At 42.2% G+C, this 18,560-nt stretch overlaps 1 protein-coding gene across 1 annotated transcript; it reads left to right on the top strand.

The window, feature by feature from the left end:
* Positions 1-3,376: 3,376 nt before the first annotated feature.
* LOC310987934 (cytosolic 5'-nucleotidase 1A-like) lies at positions 3,377-11,823 on the top strand (the record flags this gene model as incomplete). Its single annotated transcript, XM_083974403.1, has 6 exons — positions 3,377-3,523; positions 5,361-5,471; positions 8,083-8,218; positions 8,325-8,447; positions 9,486-9,616; positions 11,584-11,823. Exons 1-6 carry the CDS (start codon positions 3,488-3,490, stop codon positions 11,821-11,823), a joined length of 777 nt encoding a protein of 258 aa, XP_083830529.1. The 5' UTR covers positions 3,377-3,487.
* Positions 11,824-18,560: the final 6,737 nt, after the last annotated feature.

Genomic DNA, 18,560 nt, shown 5'->3' with positions numbered 1-18,560 from the left:
TTTTGCCGCGGTCCGGCGGAGAATTAAAAAAAAAAAAATGCCTGTGAGTCCGGCCGCATCGGGTCCAGGGTCCAGGCTTCAACACTGGTCGGACCTGGTCGGGTCTTTGCTCATTTACTTGCTCAAACTTGGAGCCAGACCCGGTCCACCAGGAGAGACCAGAGTCTGGTTGAGAACGGTAGTCTATGACGGTCTGGGAGACGGTGTCAGGTGTGGTGGTACGGGGGGGGGGGGGGGGGGGGGGGGGGTTGCATATGGTCATTGTCCCCACCACTAAACTAAACTGACGCCCTTGGCTGTGGCTCCTGTGGAAACCTGCTCACAGCCTCATTCTTCAGCTTCCTGGGGAGTTTTCTTCAAACTAACACAAGTTGTGTTCACACTCAGTGTTTCTCACTAAACTCACTGTTTCACTGAGCTCTAATAAACGTGTCTTCTCCTGTGCCTTTCTTGGTGCATTGTGGGATATCTGGGCTGGTGAGCTCCACCTGTTGTGTCTTCATCTTATTTGCTGTGACGTGTGTTTGTGCAGCTTGAGAGTCAGAGAGTGAAAGTGTGTGTCTGACACTGAAGTGACATCACATGGAGAAAACACATGATGAAGTGTTTCCTCCTCGTCTCCTCCTGCTCTGTATCATCACTAGATAAAGACTCCAGCTCCTTCTTCTCTGTGCTCAGTGTTCATCCATACATACCAGCCTCCATGTGAACACAGTGATAAAACAGTGTGTGTGTGAGAGCCATGTAATGTCCATGTGTGCATGCTGACAGAGAACGTGCTGCTCTGACCCCCCTCCTCCTTTCAGGGTGCAGCCTGCTGGAGCCCAATTCGGTCCGGGGAAGTGTAAGTGTGTTTTTACTTTGAGCAGCACATTCAACCATCTTCACACTGTCACATCACTGACGTCATGAGTCTTCATCAAACTGTCAATAACTGATCACATGATCAATAACTGCAGCTGTGTCTTGTTCTCTCCATCAGATTCCTGTCGACTCACAATCGACACAAACACAGTGAACAGAGAGATCAAACTGTCTGACAACAACAGGACGGCGACACGGGTGATAGAGCATCAGTCATATCCTGATCATCCAGACAGATTTGACCCTCAACCTCAGCTGCTGTGTTCAACTGGTCTGACTGGTCGCTGTTACTGGGAGGTCGAGTGGAGAGGAGAGGTTGAAATATCAGTGAGTTACAGAGGAATCAGCAGGAAAGGAAAGAGTTATGACTGTGGGTTTGGAAGGAACGATCAGTCCTGGAGTCTGGACTGCTCTGATGGTCGTTACTACGTCTGGCACAATGGCAGTCGGACAGACATCACCTCCTCCTCCTCCTCCTCCTCCTCCTCCTCCTCCTCCTCCTCCTCCTCCTCCTCCTCCTCCTCCTCTGTCTCTAACAGAGTAGCAGTGTATGTGGACTGTCCTGCTGGCTCTCTGTCCTTCTACAGAGTCTCCTCTGACTCACTGATCCACCTCTACACCTTCAACACCACCTTCACTCAACCTCTGTATCCTGGATTCTGGATCAGTTCTGGTGCCTCAGTGTCTCTGTGTTGAGTGAATCAGAGTCTCCTCCTGTCACAGAAACCTTCTCACTGTTGAACAGACAGTTCAGTCTCTACATGTCTGTCTCTGTCTCTCACTCAGGTTTTCACATTCGTGGATTAAATTAGTTGATTTTTTAAACTCTTCTCAATGATTCTTGTAAACTTCTTCCTCTTCCTTTAAAGATGGAAGTGTCGATTATTACAGGAGAAAAACCATGGTGACTTTTACTCAGCTGCTGATGAAGGACGAGGCCTAATATCACCAAGCTAAAAGTCTCTGAGCCGCCAGCGTCACTGAGGAGAAAAACACATTTTAAACAAATTCACTGTTCATGTTCAACTTTACAGGCTGTTTGTGAGCTGGTCACAGGTAAACAGACTCAACAATTAACACAGCTGGAAACAAACATAATGTTGTAGAGACGCTGAATATAATGAATTATATGTGATTTATTTTTCTTTGTGGTTTCACTGAATCAAATAAAACAATTTGAATCAGTTTTATATGTAATGTGCATTTCCTGCAGCACAAAAACCATCAGCTACTAATCCTACCAGCTAATGATTTTTCTAACATGCCACTGACTTCATGACGTTTGTAGATTTAAATTTATCTCGACTTTGAGACTGATTATTTTTATATTTCTATATATATATTACCTAACTGCTGTTTCTTGGAAACTGTAGCTAAATAGGCTAACACTCATGACTTTTTGTTTATTAGTGACCACCGATTGGTTAATGGATTGTTTGGGATTTGATTGGCCGTGCACATTCCTGTTCTACTAGGCTACACTTCATGGTTGTATGGTTTCAATCTGACACAATAAAATACAAAATAAACATGAACTCATGTTGAAGACCATGTTTTTTATTTGGCACGTCTGACTGTAGCAGGTGACAGCAGGTACGAGTCGTTTCGGCTGCTGGGCGGAGTGATTTCAAAAGCACAAGTAGTTCCAAGTATTTGCTTCATGTGTCGTAATGTTACATAATTATCAGTCAGGATCAACAGACAAGGAGGCCAACGAGGGCCGGCCTACACAGGCACCTTATCCCCCAAGGATTCTAGGATGATTTTACCACAAGTAGTGTGTCTACTTGTTCTGTTATTCGTCAGTGTAGCCTAAACATTGACTTTATATTTTCAATATTTAAACTGTTTCACAATAAAATGTGAATTTAAAACATTATAGTTTCTGCATTTATGCAGTATTTATCAGTAATACAGTGAAAATTAGAGGAAATGTGAAAATTTACTTTGCAAGTCGATTTCGGTGTGCACCCCTAAATTTTCTGTTGCGCTCCTAAAATTTTAAGTTAGGGGCCACTGTGCTCCTAGTCAAAAAAGTTATTCTGGAGCCCTGCTCAGTGTGTACAATAGTCTATAAACAGTATAAACTTTGTGTTTTTGCATGTAGCCTAGTCACTCACCTCAGATAGCCTAACTGTGGAACATCCTGGAAAGACATTAGAATCCGATCGCAGAGCGCCTAGCTCTCCCCGCCACACAAACAAACACTTTTTTTCTTGTTGTGATGATTCTCTAATGTCCAAAATATCTCCAACTGTTTATTTTTGTGAAGAAGACAACTGATTCTCGGAGAAAACGAGCTAGATTTTTTCCCCCGACTGGATGGATGAAGCTCCGACATGAGGTGGCGTGGTGGCGTTCAATTTCACGTTTTCAGGTAGGAGGTCAGGAAAGAGTTCCCAGTTCCGAGTTGTCCTGAACGCAGCATTAAAGCGGTAGGCTACGTCACACACGTCAGAAAAGCGGAAGTGAACTAAAGAGTTGAGTGTTTCTGGGGGAACTTTGACAGACAGTTGCTGCTGCTGCTGCTGTTGTTGCTGTGGTGACGGGGTCGTTGTGTCCGTGAACAGGTAAAGATAAAGAAACTTTAACCTGTCGAGGCCGTGAAGGCGCCGCAGCTGACATGGTTTCCACGGTGCAGAACACGGACGTGAAGCAGGTAAGTTAAGAGAGACTCACCTGGGGCTGAGGCAGGTTATTATGGGCTGTCTCACACCCACAAACACAACTAGAGATCTGAATTTCACACATCTGCAGAAGAACTCCGACAGAAACCAGAGGAGTGAGGCTGTTTATCAGAGTTGTGCACCAGACTCCGTTTAAATAATCATTATTTTAAAGGGGAACTAAACCCCTCAGTTTTGGATGACGTGCTCTAAGCTTGAAATTCAAAAAATGCCTTGATTATGGGCGGGACTCAGGAGCACTCTCCGATCCCCCCTCCCCCCTCCCCCCTGCGCCCCATTCACACCCGCGAAATCACACAAAAGAGAAAAAAAAGTAATAAACACACATCGACACTTCTGCTAGCGCTAACGAGCTACTAACGAGCGACTCTAACAGCACTAGTAGCGCGGACACTACTAGGAGAGGACGCCAGAGCCGTAACACAGCATCTACAGCTGATCCGCCGGCTCGTTAGCTCGTTAACGGCTCGTTAGCGCCAGCGGCGGCCGCACTAACGATTCCCGTTCAGGCAGCTGTTAGCAGCCGTTAGCCGCAGCAGAGCAGCTAGACTGCCTAGCAACCGTTAGAGGCAGGCAGCAGCCGGTGCCGATTGGTCGGGGAGCTGGTGGCCGGTGACGAAAGCTGCCTCCAAAACGTCATCTGCCTCCATCTCAGCCAATAGAAAAATTCGATTGTAATAGCCGTGTTTCAACCCATAGAGGGCAGTCACACTACATTTTTACTACAAAATACACCAAATTGAAATATTTTGACTAAAATGTCAAAAGTTGGACCAGAATCAACTGACAACACTACCTTATACCCAAATATATTTGTTTTCAGCAGAAAAAAGTGGTTTGGGGGTTTAGTTCCTCTTTAAGTATAATAATGTTCTTTTTTGAAGCAAACATCAATTAAAGCTCATAGTTTGAGACGTGAGTGACTTATGTTCAATTCGGCACAGAAATAAAATCCATGCAGCCACACGTTGCACTAAAATCCAAACTGATTCATCTTGCACAAGTTCCATCAGACCGGGAGAGATTAGAAAGTGATTAAAATATTAAAATATAAATGCATAGATTATATAATGTACGCCGATTTGAGGAGCGGGACCTAATTATTTCTAAACAACACCCATAATCATTTATTTACCTGTGACACTTCTGTCGCAGATTAGTGACGTAAATGTGAACTTGCACGTTTTCTAGTGGAGATCCGGATCGATGAATAAGAGGCTGAAATTCAGGTCAGTTTCTGCAAAGACTGAGAGAAAACGAAGCAGAATTATATTTTAATATATTTTTTAGTTAAAAAACAGAAGTTAAAATGTTTTATAATTATGTCTAAAAGGTCAGTTTGCTTTTCTGCCCCCTTTCATTCAGAAGTTGCATTATTTTTTTGTGTTAAACCAAATAGAAGGTCTCTGGTTACACTCTTTTTATTTTCTTTTTTCAGTGAATGAAACAAATAAATAAACAAAAAAATCCATGTCCATGCTAGTTCTGTATTTCCAATTTCTGGTACTTTATACTCTACTACAATTAAACCGATAAGTCTTGACTTCACAATTTCTCTGATAATATAAAACAAGATATTATTAGCACATAAGAAACTTGTTTTTATTGACACACAATAATAATAAAAAACATATAAACATATGACATATTGATGTGTTTTTGTAGGTCAAGACAAGATGAAACTGTACTGATGCTCATTTCACCTTCACTGTCAAATTATGGAACGACTCAATAATCAATATCCAATAACATGATTTACATTTCCTATCACTATACGTATATAACTCATGTCCTGTGTTTCTTCTGCAGAAAGATGCTGATCGTGCGGTGGTCGTTGCCGTGACGTCTCGGTCGGTGTTCGAAGGTGGAGCCGATGGTGAAGAGGCGTACGAAGAGGGCGTGGCCTTCCCGCTGCTGCAGGTGTGTGGAGGAGTTAATGTGTTTATTTCATCATTGATCTCACTGCTGTTCAACTATTTAATACAACAGCATCTATGAACTGTCAGATTTTCACTCAGCTGTAGTGAAACTGAACTCGTTGCACAATGAAAACTGTCTCTTTTTTCAGCAATATGATGATTAAACACTTTACATTCATGGGAAAACATAAAATAAATACAACTCTCCAACTCTAAACTCACACTCTGAGTCAAGCAGCTTCTCAGACAGAACTAAATCCAGATGATCGAGAAGAAATAAGATTTGAAGAGACGTTCCCAGATGTTTCTTCACTCCTCTTCCTACTTCCTGTCTGTTTTAAATTTAGACGTTTCACAAGAGCCTCAACACTATCTATCTATCTATCTATCTATCTATCTATCTATCTATCTATCTATCTATCTATCTATCTATCTATCGTTCTATCGTTCTATCTATCGTTCTATCTATCTATCTATCTATCGTTCTATCGTTCTATCTATCTATCTATCTATCTATCTATCTATCTATCTATCTATCTATCTATCTCTCTATCTATCTATCGTTCTATCGTTCTATCTATCGTTCTATCTATCTATCGTTCTATCGTTCTATCGTTCTATCGTTCTATCTATCGTTCTATCTATCGTTCTATCTATCTATCGCTGTATCTATCGTTCTGTCTATCTATCGTTCTATCTATCTATCTATATATCTATATATCTATCTATCTATCTACAGTATATCTATCTATCTATCTATCTATCTATCTATTGTTCTATCGTTCTATCTATCTATCTATCTATCTATCTATCTACTCTATCTATCTATCTATCTATCTATCTATCTATATGCTATCTATCTATCTATCTATCTATCTATCTATCTATCTATCTATCTATCTATCTATCTATCGTTCTATCTATCGTTCTATCTATCTATCTATCTATCTATCTATCTATCTATCTATCTATCTATCTATCTATCTATCTATCTATCTATCTATCTATCTATCTATCTATCTATCTATCTCTCTCTACCTTCTTCACCTCCTCCTTCAGGTTGAACTATGATATAAACTCAGTGACACGTCGATGTGAACGTGAGGCGTCAGCTGCTTCTCCGAGGAGCAGGAGGTGAACGATTTAAACCTTCACTGAGTCGTCTGAGGTTTCTCATTACAGACGACAAGCGCATAAAAATAGACGAGACCTGGAAAACACTGAGCAGCACATGTAATAACCAAGTAGCCTCCACTTCTCTTTCTATACAGATAAGAGAGAGTTTTCACTAGAGACGGAGAAACTGCAGTGTCATACAGACCGTGTACTGGTGACGCCTCAGTTTGTCCATAAATGATGAATATTATTATTGGTTTGTGAGCTGTGGTATCAAGATATGAACTTATTGACAAGAATAAATAATCAATTTTATCTCCAGAATATTTGTATCCACTAATTTTATTCAAGAAATGTTACTATAAATATTATAATTTTTCCCCTAAAAAAAGTATTTTAATAAAAAAGAAAAACTCTTTAAAATACAAAGTACAACTACATTATTCCTGAAACACTACGACTTTGTCCTTTAATTACAGCCACATTATTTCTGTAATTCTGGGATTTTATTCCTTCATTTCTTTTGTTTATCCTTTAATTATGAACTTATTCTTGTGACTTTATTCAGGAAATGTTACGACTCCAGAAATACAACTTTATTCCTCAGATATTTTAACTTCCTCCTTTTAAATTGTATTTTTTCAGCATAAAATGCTACGACTTTATTCTCAAAGTACAACTACATTATCTCAAAATATTAAAGTTATTCTGGGAATGTTACAGTTTTATTATTGAAATACCACAGTATTTATTATACATTATGTATTTTAACCCTCCTGTTGTCTTTCTGGTTTCAAATTGAACCAATCTGTTCCCTCCCTCCATCTTTCTTTCCTTCCTTCTTTCCACAATCCTTTTTCCTTTCCTTTTTTCTGTCCTTCCTTCCTCCCTTCTTTCCCTTCATCCATCCATCTCCTCCCTTCTTTGACCTAATCTGTTCCCTCCATCTTTTTTTCCTTCCTTCCTTTTTCCCTTCCCTTTTCCTTCCTTCCTTCCTTCCTTCCTTCCTTCCTTACTTCTTCTTTCCTTTTTGACCCAATTGACCTAATCTGTTCCCTCCCTCCATCTTTCTTTCCTTCCTTTTCCCCTTCCTTCCTTCTTCCCTTCCTTCTTTCCCTTCATCCTCATTTCTTCCTTCCTTTTTGACCCATTTGACCCAATCTGTTCCCTTCCTCCATCTATCTTTCTTTCATTTTCCCCTTCCTTCTTTCCTCCCATCTTTCCCTCCGTCCTTCCTTCCTTGACCCAGTAGGACAACAGGAGGTTATAAGCACCACCACATTGTAACAATCACAGTCGAATAAATAACGAGTCAATAAATAGATAAATAACCAAAATTCCTCAGTTTCTGAAGTTGATCTCACCGAATCTCACCTAAATTTCACCAAATGTGAATTAATCCGCCACAGAAAATAGTCCCCGACAACAGAGGGAACAATGTGTGAGCTGTTGTTTTGAAGACGACACATGAAGGGCTGGACTTTGTTTCCCATCAGGCTCTGCAGAGAGTGAATCAGCGTCTGCTGGAGGCGAATCCCACGGAGACGCTGCTGTTTGACGTCGTCATGGTGACCACTGATGCGCAGCAGCAGCAGCAGAGCTCCCGCATCATCAGCAGCACCAGACGCTACGGTAATTTAACTTTTTAAGAGTTTATCCGATCAGTGACGGGTCAGTGTTCACTTCCTGTTGTGACATCATCATCATCATCGTCATGGTCACCGTCGCTCTGCTGCAGGTCTGGACGTCGGCAGCTTCTGTTTCTCGGCTGAGGAGGATTTCACCGACTGTTTGCTGGACAACAACGTGCAGCTGTTCCTGACGACGGACAGAGACGAGGCGTCGCAGGCGTCGCAGAAAGGTGAGGAGGCTTCGTCTCTTCTTCACCACCACCACGTCACCACGACGACGCCACGTTTTCACAGCAGGATGATTAAAACTTAAAATATGATGAAGTTTCCCTCCATTGCTAACATATTGGTAATGGATTGATCGTGTATAGGGATGCAACTGATGATTATTTTTGTCATCGATTAATCTGTTGATTATTTAAACGATTAATCGATTAGTTGTTTGGTCAATAAAATGTTAAAAAATGCCAAATCAGTGTTTCCCAAACCACAAGACGACGTCCTCAAATGTCTTGTTTTCTTCACAAACCAAAGAGAGACTCAGTTTATTGTTTGTTATTGTCATAAAGGAACAAATAAACCAGAAATATTCACATGTAAGAAGCTGAAATCAAAGAATTTGGACTTTTTTTCTCTTAAAGGGACAGTTCAACATTTTGGCAAATTGGCCCATTGCCATAATCCCTTATTAGCAGTAGGTTTGTTACCTTTAATTGTCAGTGCGGAGTTGTTTTCGAGGCAAATGCAAAACCGCGGATGCACGTTGCCTTCAGGGACAGTTTTTCATCAAGCAGTCTCTGCATTTCCTTCTAAAACAACTCTGTCTGGTAACGTTGTGTTATTATCTCATAGCGTGGTGAATGTGCAGGTCACAACTTGTCCACCAGAGCGTTGTGGAGTTGTTGGATTGTGTATTTGATGAGTTTGATGAGGGAAACCAAGAAATCCCATGAGCCTCCGTAGCGTAGCTCTGAGCAGCTCGCGGCTCTGCTCCGCTGTTCTAAAAATAGCTTGCACCGATAATTAAAGGTAACGAACCTACTGCTATGACTATAGGGATTATGGCAATAGGCCAATTTGCCAAAATGTTTAACTATCCCTTTAAAAAAATTACCCATCCGATTATTCGACATCAAAATAGTTGATGATTAATTTAATAATCAACTGTTGTTCGATTAGTTGATTCATTGTTGCAGCTCTAATCATGTATTGACGGTGTATTGGTGAGTGTGGTGTCAGAAGGTGAATCCTCCTTGTCCTCGGTCCAGGCGTCCTCTCGGCGCTGTTGGACCAGCAGACGGCTTCCTGTTCGTCTGAGCAGCTCAGAGTTTTATTCTGTGGCGACGCCGTCGTCCAGCCCGACGTCAGCCCGGCGTCGGCGTGTCAACGGGCCGCTCAGGTAGCTACTCGCCGCCGCCGCCGCCAGCTGCCTCTTTCATCAGCTCTTGTTAACCTTTCCCATATTCCATGTTATAAACTGTTTGTATACAGTATAAACTTGTCTGTATACGACATCTACTGCCTGTCCTGGGGGAGGGATCCCTCCTCTGTTGCTCACTCTGAGGTTTCTCCAGCTTTTCCCTTTTAAAGGACAATTCCAGGTGAATTCAACTCGGGGTGTATGTTCCTATCATTTTAGGTCTAAAAGAAGGAATGTGAAGATTTGCAGTTTAGTTGCTCCTGTTTTGCGGTAGTTGTGTCTGTCCCCGCATCGCCATGGCAGCAATGAATGGGAGCAGATGCAAGTTCTGCTGCTTAGGCTGTTTACATCCCTCAAAGCCGCAATTGTTTTTCCACGGACAGCGTCAGATGGCGACTCAAACATGCACCGAGAAGTTTATTTACTTCAAGCAAGCCGACATGTTTGTAAAACTCAATCTAATTCAAAGTCTCCCGGAGTCTCGCGCGAGACCCAAGTTGCCGCTCGGTGTGTTCAGGTGCAGTGGGAGAGTTCCCGTTTGTGTCATAAACACAGGAATATCAACTCTTGACTTGCTTCAAGTAAAATAAACTTATCAGCGCATGTTTGAGTCGTCACCTGATGCTGTCTGTGGAAAAAAATGTACACTTGAAGCAAGTCAAGAGTTGATATTCCTGTGTTTATGACACAAACGGTAGCTTTCCCACTGCACCTGAACACACCGAGTGCATCAACTTGGGTCTCGCGCGAGACTCCGGGAGACTTTGAATTAGATCGAGTTTTACAAACATGTCGTCATTACTCTTCATCATTATCATTAGTATAGCATTGTTGTTGATATTAATATTACTATTGTTACGTCACTCTTTTTTTCTTTTCTTTTTTTTATTTCATTTTATTTTTTTCTCCCCCCCCCACTCCCTCATGTCTATTATTAACTACTTATCTATTTTATTTCCCTTTTACATAATTGAAGTATTACTATTATTATTATCATTACTGTTACCAACCTGCATAGATATCACATGTGTGCACACACACGCACTCACACACACACACCCACACATACTAACACAAATATTGTTGTTTGTTTCACAATTTGTTCTTGTTATCTTTGTCACATTTTGTTTTTGTCCACTGTACTGTATAATTTCACAATAAAAAATTTAAAAATTAAAAAAAAATAATTTGAAAAAAAAAACAAAAACAAACAAACATGTCGGCTTGCTTGAAGTAAATAAACTTCTCGGTGCATGTTTGAGTCGCCATCTGACGCTGTCTGTGGAAAAAAATTGCGGCTTTGAGAGATGTAAACAGCCTAAACAGCGGAACTTGCATCCGCTCCCATTCATCGCTGCCGTGGCGATGCGGGGACAGACACATCTACCGCAAAACAGGAGCAACTAAACTGAAAATATTCAGATTCCTTCTTTTAGACCTAAAATGTTAGGAAAACACACACCCCCGAGTTGAATTTGCCTGGAATTGTCCTTTAAAAGTAGCCTGACAAGCCAGACTATATCACTAAAATGTATAGTCTGGAAACGACCGGTAGACCTCGGCTCAATCCAGGGGGCGGGATGAAGGCTGTCTTTCAAACTGCCTCTGCACGCAATAGGGTAGCGCTAGCTAGCGCTACGACCAATCAGAACAAAGAGCAGGATGACGTTAGCCTGACAAGCCAATTAAAATGTATGTCGCCATCGCGTTAAGCCGCCCAACGACTCTCTAAACAGATAGAGCGCTGTGATTGGTGAACACAATCGGTGTTCGAGACTCAAAAAGTTCCTATGGCTCGTTTCTAGACCCACCAGATATATCTGCTGCCGCTAGGGTGCGTCTAGATTTCTAGGCTACTTTAAAAGGGTTTTCCATGGAGTTTTTCCTCAGTGGATGTGAGGGTCAAAGGGCAGAGGATGTTGTTCACTGTCTCTCTCCTTTTGCAGAGTTTGTCGGCTCGGCTCGGTGAGATGCGGCGGAGGTTCGGCATGGTCGACAGCCCGCTCAGCTTCGTCATGGTGACGGCGCGCGGCGGCAGAGAGAGCTGCTGCGCCGCGCTGAGGACGCTGCGGTCTCGGGGCGTCGGGCCGGACGAGGCGTACTGTCTGGCCGGGGCCCCGAGGGGCCCCATGCTGTCGCTGGTCAGACCTCATTTCCTGCTCAGCGACGGCAGCCTGGAGGAGTGATGACATCACAACGTCGCATGACCTCACAAAGAAACGTTCACTGTGTCTTTAAGAGAAAGTTCAGATCGTCAGTCTGACTGAAGGTCAAAGGTTCAACCTCAGAGTTTCTGTTTATTGTTCATGATGAGGTCACTGATCGATGACCTCACGTCTGAACTCAATGCTGTTTGACTCTGATTCACTTTCACTGTTCGTCTATTGATTGGTGATTGGGCTATTGATGAGTTCAGGTCTGATCAGGTTATGATCCGTGTTTGGTTTAAGAGAGAATTAACTCTGAACTCAGAAGATTTTAGGTTAAAGCTTTAGGAAAATCAAATAATTGATTATTATTATTATTATTATCGACGTTTGGTCACGCACAAATGGTTAAACCCAAACTGTTACATTTGTTTCTGTCATTTGTTGCACAGAGATTAAAGATTATGTATTAAACGTTATTTATGGAGACTTACGATGAATATAAGGACTGTACAAGAAGAAAAGGAAACACTGCTCTAGATGGATTGTCTGTTAAAACAATGATTAAACTATTAAAATGACTCTGTATAGTAAAAGCTGTAGCTACTGACACCCTGAGTGAGGTCATGAATGGTGTGGGTAACGCATGGGGTAACGTTACACAGCTGCATGTTAGTCACGCCCCCAGTATCCCTATCTTGGGGTACCTACTACTATACAAAAGAAAAATCAGAGAAATGTCCAACTCTCTTACATCACAGAGGAGGTCTAGAACAATACGACTGACAGGATCAATGCACAAGTGGCACAAAGTTCCTTCTATTTCAGCCTCGTATGAATCCCTATTCTAGGTGTGTCTTATAGCTCAGTGGGTAAAACAAATAGTTTTAAACATTTTAGTCCACGCTGCAGCGAGTCTGGGAACGTTGATGGAACTGAACTCCCACTAAAATAAGCGAGACTCGGCCGTTGAAGTCAGATTTTGAGCTAAGCGAGCTTGATGGAGGAACCCTGGTGTTTGTCACTGTGAACTGTTTATTGTCACAGTTACACAACAAACAAACACAAACACATGACTCAACTGTCACATTAAGGTTGTATTAAATTACTGTGTGTGGTGTGTTTCTCAGATACTTCAACAACTTCTCACTCACCAGGGGTCTCATTTATAAAACTGTGCGTGGGATCGTTACTAAAAGTGTACGTACGCCCAAAAGCCAGGTTTTGCGTGCGCCAGTAAATATTCAGACTTATAAAACCCTGCGTACGCACACTTGCAAGCAAACTTCCCTTTATAAATCAGAGATCTCCTACAAGTGTGCGCCGCTGAATCAGCTTCACGTCCCTCCCTGTACACGCCCTGTTTTAACCGTAGATGGTCAATGCAAACCACCACATGAATGTGATCTGCATGTCAATGAGCCTGACGTGCTCTTGTTCTGTCGGTGTTGTGAATTAGCTGCAGGTGTGAAAGTGGCGACGTGACGTGTTGCTGCAGCTGTTAACGGCGTCAGCGGCTCAGAGCGCACGCGGTGTTGTTTTGGTGCGCTGCCCTCTCACATGCTGGACCCGGTTCGGCACATAGTTACAACAATGACAACAGTTCTAATCTGAAACGAGTTATTAACCTTCATCATGGTCTCCCTCTCCCTCCTTTCTCCTCCAGCGGTGCCCGGGTGCAGAATTACGCACGGGGCTCACCGCTGTATTCATACATTTACAGTAATTAGACTGATCGATAAAACTTTGAATAATTAGCAGAATCAGTTACATTCTGAGGAATGATCAAACATGACACTTCTCTTGATAACAAGAAAACAGAATGTAACAATTGTGGGAACGATTAGCTACTGGATTTTTTTTTTCCAGAGTTTGAGATTTAATTGACTCAAGATCATATGTTCACACAGTATCATAGGAACATATAGTTATTTACACCGTGTATTTATCCCATGCAGCTGCGCCTCCTCTCCTCCTCCTGCGCTCTGGGAGTGGACAATATGACGGAGAGATGGTGGTGATTAAATATAGAGAAGGAATTTTGATTTTTAATTTTAAGTTAGATTCTAAGAAGATGTTTCTGAAACATCAGTCCGATGCAAAATAAGGGCGCTGTTGAATTAAATCACCGTGGCAACATGGATCTAACGCATACGGGTTGAAATTAAATGTGTGACGGCCGATAATAAAAACATAATCGCTCTTCTCAATCATCATTTCCTGTCTGACTTCAGTTCACCACCACGCCGTCTGTGTCGCCAATTCCCCTTTTCCTCCAAACCATGCGTACGCATGGGTCAGAGTTTGCTTTGAGCTGCGCACATTCTCCCGTCAAGTTAGTTTTTTATAGATCACAACCTTGGCGTGAAAAGTCACGTACGCCACTTTCAGCCCCGTTTTGTGCGTACGCAACGGTTATAAATGAGACCCCTGTTCACTCACCTGTGACCTCACGTGGTCATTCATTGTGACAGAATTTTTAGGAATATTAACAAAGGAAAGCACTCGGGTCTGACATACATCTTAGGGTTTAGGCAGAGACAGAGGTTCAAATTACGACAATTACTCATCAAAATGTTAAAATCTGCTAAAAACGGGGCAAAGGGAAACCAGTCAGGGCTGAGGTGAAGCTCTCTCCAAGGCCAAACAGCAGTGATTGGGACAGTGCAGCCACCACAGCCCTGCTATTGACCAATGCAACAGTGCTGTGCTGCATTGTTATAGAGGTAGACCAAGGAGACTGTATGTTTTATTTTCATGTGTTTTCACGACCTCTGTAGTGAATAAACCCAGGAAAACAATCACATCTGAGTCATCTTTGTTCCTGAGCCACACTTATTACACCTACTATAAGTTATCAGGAATCTTATCAGCAGATGGACTTTGCCCTTGTGGTGGTGGAGCAGTGGATGAAGCTGGTGTCTTTCCTGTTACTCATTCATTGTTTATTGCTTTATAATTTCCATAGTACATTGTTTAGTTCACCTGGGTACATGTCATTTTCTGTTACTGTAGCTTACAGTTTTTCTCTGTTGGTTTGGCTCATTTCTTGAAACAGAAATTACATTCTTAAAACTATAAGACCATTTGGCCAAACAGTCTTACAGTTCTGCACAACATTACAGCTCACTAGCAAAAGCGCATATCTCTCCCAAAACTGTTCACACATGCTTCAAAACTAGATTCCTTTACCATGTAAAGTGTCAGTACCATCAAAATGGCAAAGATCTTTCTCAATTGCTTTTGGCTCATTTGCATTCACTTAGTGCTTTTACCAAAAATAAACTGGATGGTTCAGCATAACACCATGGATGAGCTGCAGAACCTCATATCTCTCCCAAAACAGTTTACTTATGTGTCAAAACCAAACTTCTTTCTCATGTAAGTAGTCAGTGCCCCCAAAATGCATCATCCCTGTGGCATTCTGTGAGCACTGCAAGTCAAAATGCTTAGATGTTTTGTCACTATGGCAGAGACGTATAAAACCTAAGAAAAGGACTTTACAGTAAGAGCAGCCTCCAAAGTTTGACATCACACACACTGCACTCATATTGCCAAGGAAATTGTAACCATTTTTATTCACATAGCCTACATAAAGTAACTCAAGATTATGTACTGTAAAAACAAAATGTATAGGCCTACAGTTCTCTGTACATGTATGTATGTGTATGTATGTTTATACTGCAAAAGGTACAGGCCAAGCTCTATATATACGCGTTTGGCAGCATTCACAATCATAGACAGCACCAGTCAGGTAGCTAAACAGCTGATTGATTGGTCATCTGAGATGTAGGAACTCCTCCTTCGTTAGTCAAGTTCTAATTTCACCTGACTGTCAATTACTGTCATGAATTTATGAAATGCTGCAAGAAATTCATATGGTTTTCATGGTATTAGCCTACAGTATGTTGACTCATTTTGACAGTTGAACAGACTATTGTGCATATGATGATTTACACAGTGAAATCATGCTGACATGTTTTGGAGAGAGCAACCATTAGACTGAGAATCAACTAATCAGCTTAGATCAGCAAGATCTATTCATTTGGAAAATGTGCTAAATGTATGCTCATTGTGCTAACCCTAGGTTGGTTGGTTGGTTGGTTTACTTTACTTGTACATAACCATTTGCAAAGATGCACTAAGACACTTGAGACATGTACTAAGACATTTGCAATTTGATGAAATCAATGAGAAATGCCATTCTGTTGTGAACATTTGCAAGGTGGTTTGGAGATTTGTCCATGTTATTTTGAGAATGTAATTTCTGTTTCAAGAATCGAGCCAAACCAATAGAGAAAAACTGTAATGAAGCTTAGCAAAAGTTCAGTCAGGAAGGTTATCTCTCCAAGCATGCTGACTGAGTCTATTTCATCTCTCCTGCTTCCCTCTTAAATCCACCCTCAGCACCTGTCCTCATCCAATCACAATCTGCCACCTTCTCTCCTCCTCCAATCAACTTTCATCTGTCATGTTTCAACCAGCCCGCAAAAAAACTCCGCAGGCATCATCCCTACCACCACCAGTGTCTGGGCCCGGGGGAAGTCCTCTTCAGATAGAAGCTTCACACTCATCAATCTGTCTTCTGAGCTGATCTGCTCCCTGGGGCCTAAGCACCAAAATATTATTTGTTCACAATAATTGTCTTTCTGCTTCACATCCTGTCTATTCCATTCTTAATAGTCTGTCCTGATTGAACTTCCCTCATGTAACTTTGGTCTGTAATATTGTGTGTGATAAACGTTCTTTGTACACTGGGTATTTTATTTCATGGAGCAAAGTGCAGCGGAGCAGATTCATTTATCCAGATAAGATTACAGTATCATATCCAACAGGTGAGTCACAGTTCATAGTTTAACACCAACAGTTGTGTCGCAGTTTATTGTCTCCTGTGGCAGTTACAAGAAGAGAGTGGTTATTTGTGTGGAGCTGGAGGCAGCTTTACCGCCTGAATCAGCCTGTGGAGGAGGCGGAGATGAGCCGCTGCTCTCCCGCTGTCTGAGACACTGATCGCGGCCTGAGCTCGTCTGGACAGCCGCTGGAGAACAGCTGTGACTTTGTCTGTGGTGAGTGGTCTGTCATTAGATTTACACTACAGGACTGATGTGGACTCAGTGTGGCGGGCTGAGCGGCTCACAGGGTTTTTAATATGATGTTCAGAAAGACAGTGAACACCACAGAGGCTCCTGCTTCAACAGCTACTACAGTCTATTGATCAGTACTGTTACTGCCTATCATCAGTACAGTTGTCAGGTACTTGTACTTTCCTTGAGTATTTCCTTGTTGTGCTACTTCCTGCTTGTACTGCAGCTGAGTTGAGGCCCAGTTGTTGTGTGTGTAACAATCAGCTGTAGCTTGTTTGATCCAGTGGTTTTCTACAGGGACGCTGTCCACACAGAGACTGTGTCACATCAACTCAGTGGATCTCAGTCCTTGTGTGTGTCAGTGGATGGAAACAGTCGTCCATGGATCATGTTGCTGGGCTGCTCTTCACTTCACTGCAGCTTCATGATGCCATCTAGTGGACTGATAGTAGAAGTACAGCAGCTGATGGCAGCTTCCTCTTCCTCACTGCTGTGTGACTGCATTCAGCTGACACTGATATGAAGCAGAGAAGAAGAGCCAATCAGTGGAGGAGCAGCTGGAGACATGATGGACATGTGAGCTGCTGTGCACATGAATGATGTGTGTTTCCTCTGCAGGTGAAGCTACAAAGTGTGTGTGAGCTGATGTGGATGTGACCTCAGCAGCATGGATCAGTGTGAGGACAGAGAGGAGGGAGCCCCTCCCTCTAAAACCACTCTGTGTGGGGGACATCAGGGCCAGACCAGAGGTCAAAGGTCAGAATTAAAACTGTCTAAAAGTCAGTTGTTGTGTTTATTAAAAGATTGAAGATGATTTTCATCAGTTTTTCTCCAACATGCAGATTTATCAGTGTGTTGTTTCAGGATCCAGCAGCAGAGACCAGACTCTCCTGAACCCAGCTGTCTGTCTTTAAAGAGCGACTGGTCAATAGGAAGGCTCGCTGACTTTAAAGGAGGACGTGGATCAGCTGATCAGATGTAAGACTAAACTAAATTTCAAAGCTTTTGAGTCTCTGTTGAACGTTATTCCTGTGGAGTCAAATTTCAATGATTCTAATTCTGAGTTAAAACTCAGACATTGTCCAGCTGCAGTAAAGAGTCCCTGTCTGAACATCCACATGTTAAAGGACACGTGCCATTTTTTACAACCTGGACCTTATTTCTGGCATAAAATAAGGTTGTTTGCTCACCCATGTGACTTTGGTGTCATTAGGAGTCCTTTGGACAATATTTAGGTTTATTCGAGAGTTGCTTATAGCCATATAGTGGGAGTGATCGGGGCACAGAAAATACAGACTCTAAATTACACATTATCTGTCGCGAAACTCGTTCTGTTATCGTCATCCAGGGTCTGTAGAAATCTGACAAATATTCAGCCAGGTTGCATAAAACTGCAAAACTTTTCTGTATTCATGTTCCATCTACCTAAAATATTTCACATCAGTTGTGTTGTTGTTTCAGGATCCAGCAGCAGAGACCAGACTCTCCTGAACCCAGCTGTCTGTCTCTAAAGAGCAACCACTCAAAGGGCAGGTTCATTGACTTTAAAGGAGGACGTGGATCAGCTGATCAGATGTAAGCTGTAACTGACAGATTCAGGTTATTGTAGAAATGATAAGAACTTTAAAAAATCCTACAGGAACACTGCATACAGTATTTTGTTTGATGTAGTGTAGAGTGATGGAGAGGGGA

Source organism: Trachurus trachurus (genome assembly GCF_905171665.1).
Source record: "Trachurus trachurus genome assembly, chromosome: 6".
In the NCBI taxonomy this organism is placed as follows: Eukaryota; Metazoa; Chordata; class Actinopteri; order Carangiformes; family Carangidae; genus Trachurus; species Trachurus trachurus.
The sequence above is the reverse complement of the archived record's forward strand: the minus strand, read 5'-3'. Positions and strand labels throughout refer to the sequence as shown.